Genomic DNA, 1,216 nt, shown 5'->3' on the forward strand with positions numbered 1-1,216 from the left:
GATATTTTATATATAAGTCATCAAATATAGTATTACTATTTTAATAACAAATGTTTGCTCAACTTTAATAAACAAATCCATTAAACTAATAATTTGCAAATGATAAGCATGGTTTTATCCATCCAGAAAACCGACTGACAATATTATCCTAAGTTACAAAAAGAATAAATAAAAAACTGCTTAGAAAGACCACGTTGGTTTGAGGAGACATCTAAAATGATACTAGCGATCAGTGCCACATTAGTTAGTTATGTAAGTGACCTATTTCTTGGTCCCGATGTCTTCTTGCCAGCTGCTCAATGAAGAGAAAGCACCTTCGGATTTCCACACGGATGACCTCCCAGGCACAGTGGCTATACTTTTGGCCTTGCAAATAGTCACGGATGCCTTGGAAATAATTCTTTATTGCAAGTCTGGTACCCTCCCTTTGCGAGGATGAATGATCCTCCTGCCCAGAGTCCTGCTCCAGGCATACCCCTGTCTTCTCCGTTAGCCGATACAGTCCACTTAGGAGTCTCTCTAAACGGCTTTCATTCCACAACGATTGGGAGACATTCAGGCTGAAAGTGTTGAAGACCTGCCGCAGCATTTCTCCGATGGCAGGGAAAGCAGTTTCCTCCGGAAGCTGGTCGATTTTTGCAACCTGGAGGAATCTGAAGTTGCTTCTGTCCTTCAGACATCTCAGGGGAAATTTTCCTCCGAGGTTCTCTAAATGTTGTACAATCTCCCAGATGCCCCTCCGTTGAAAGTGACAGTCCAGAGAGCAGGCAGTACTGGAAAGAAGTAGCATCAAAGCCCAGCTCGGCAAGCTCCGGCTGGTCATGGTGGGTTCCTTTGCAGGGTGACTCCCTCTCCGGAGAGAGCCCGGCTGTGGATCGCCTCTGGCTGCACAGATTCTGTATCGCTGAATTTTTATATCTGTGGGAGCCTCGTTTTTGCACAATATTTCAGGGTCCCCCTCTTTTCTCGTGGTCTTTTCCGCCTGTTGTTTACTACTTTTCAATAATAAACAAAACTCTGCAGTGTCTTTGCACGGCGATACACACGTCCAGTTTTACAACTGTGGTAGCTATGAACTATCTCCTATGTGACCAGCAATCAGTTAAGTGGAAACAAAGCCGCGAATGTTTTTGCCTTAGTTTAAATTTTCTGCGCATGGCTCATCATGGCTTTCCTTCCTTTAGTTATGTTGTTTGTCCTTGTTTCAATCAAGGAT

The 1,216-nt window shown here is 43.7% G+C and overlaps 1 protein-coding gene across 1 annotated transcript; it reads right to left on the reverse strand.

Moving 5' to 3' along the window:
* Positions 1-244: 244 nt before the first annotated feature.
* Positions 245-823, reverse strand: LOC124525665 (interferon alpha-2-like). Its single transcript, XM_047098215.1, has one exon. It carries the CDS (start codon positions 821-823, stop codon positions 245-247), a length of 579 nt encoding a protein of 192 aa, XP_046954171.1.
* Between the last annotated feature and the right edge of the window lie 393 nt (positions 824-1,216).

Source organism: Lynx rufus, unplaced genomic scaffold (assembly GCF_022079265.1).
Source record: "Lynx rufus isolate CCGP_SWC_20201006 ecotype Redwood Valley unplaced genomic scaffold, mLynRuf1.p SCAF_10, whole genome shotgun sequence".
NCBI lineage: Eukaryota > Metazoa > Chordata > Mammalia > Carnivora > Felidae > Lynx > Lynx rufus.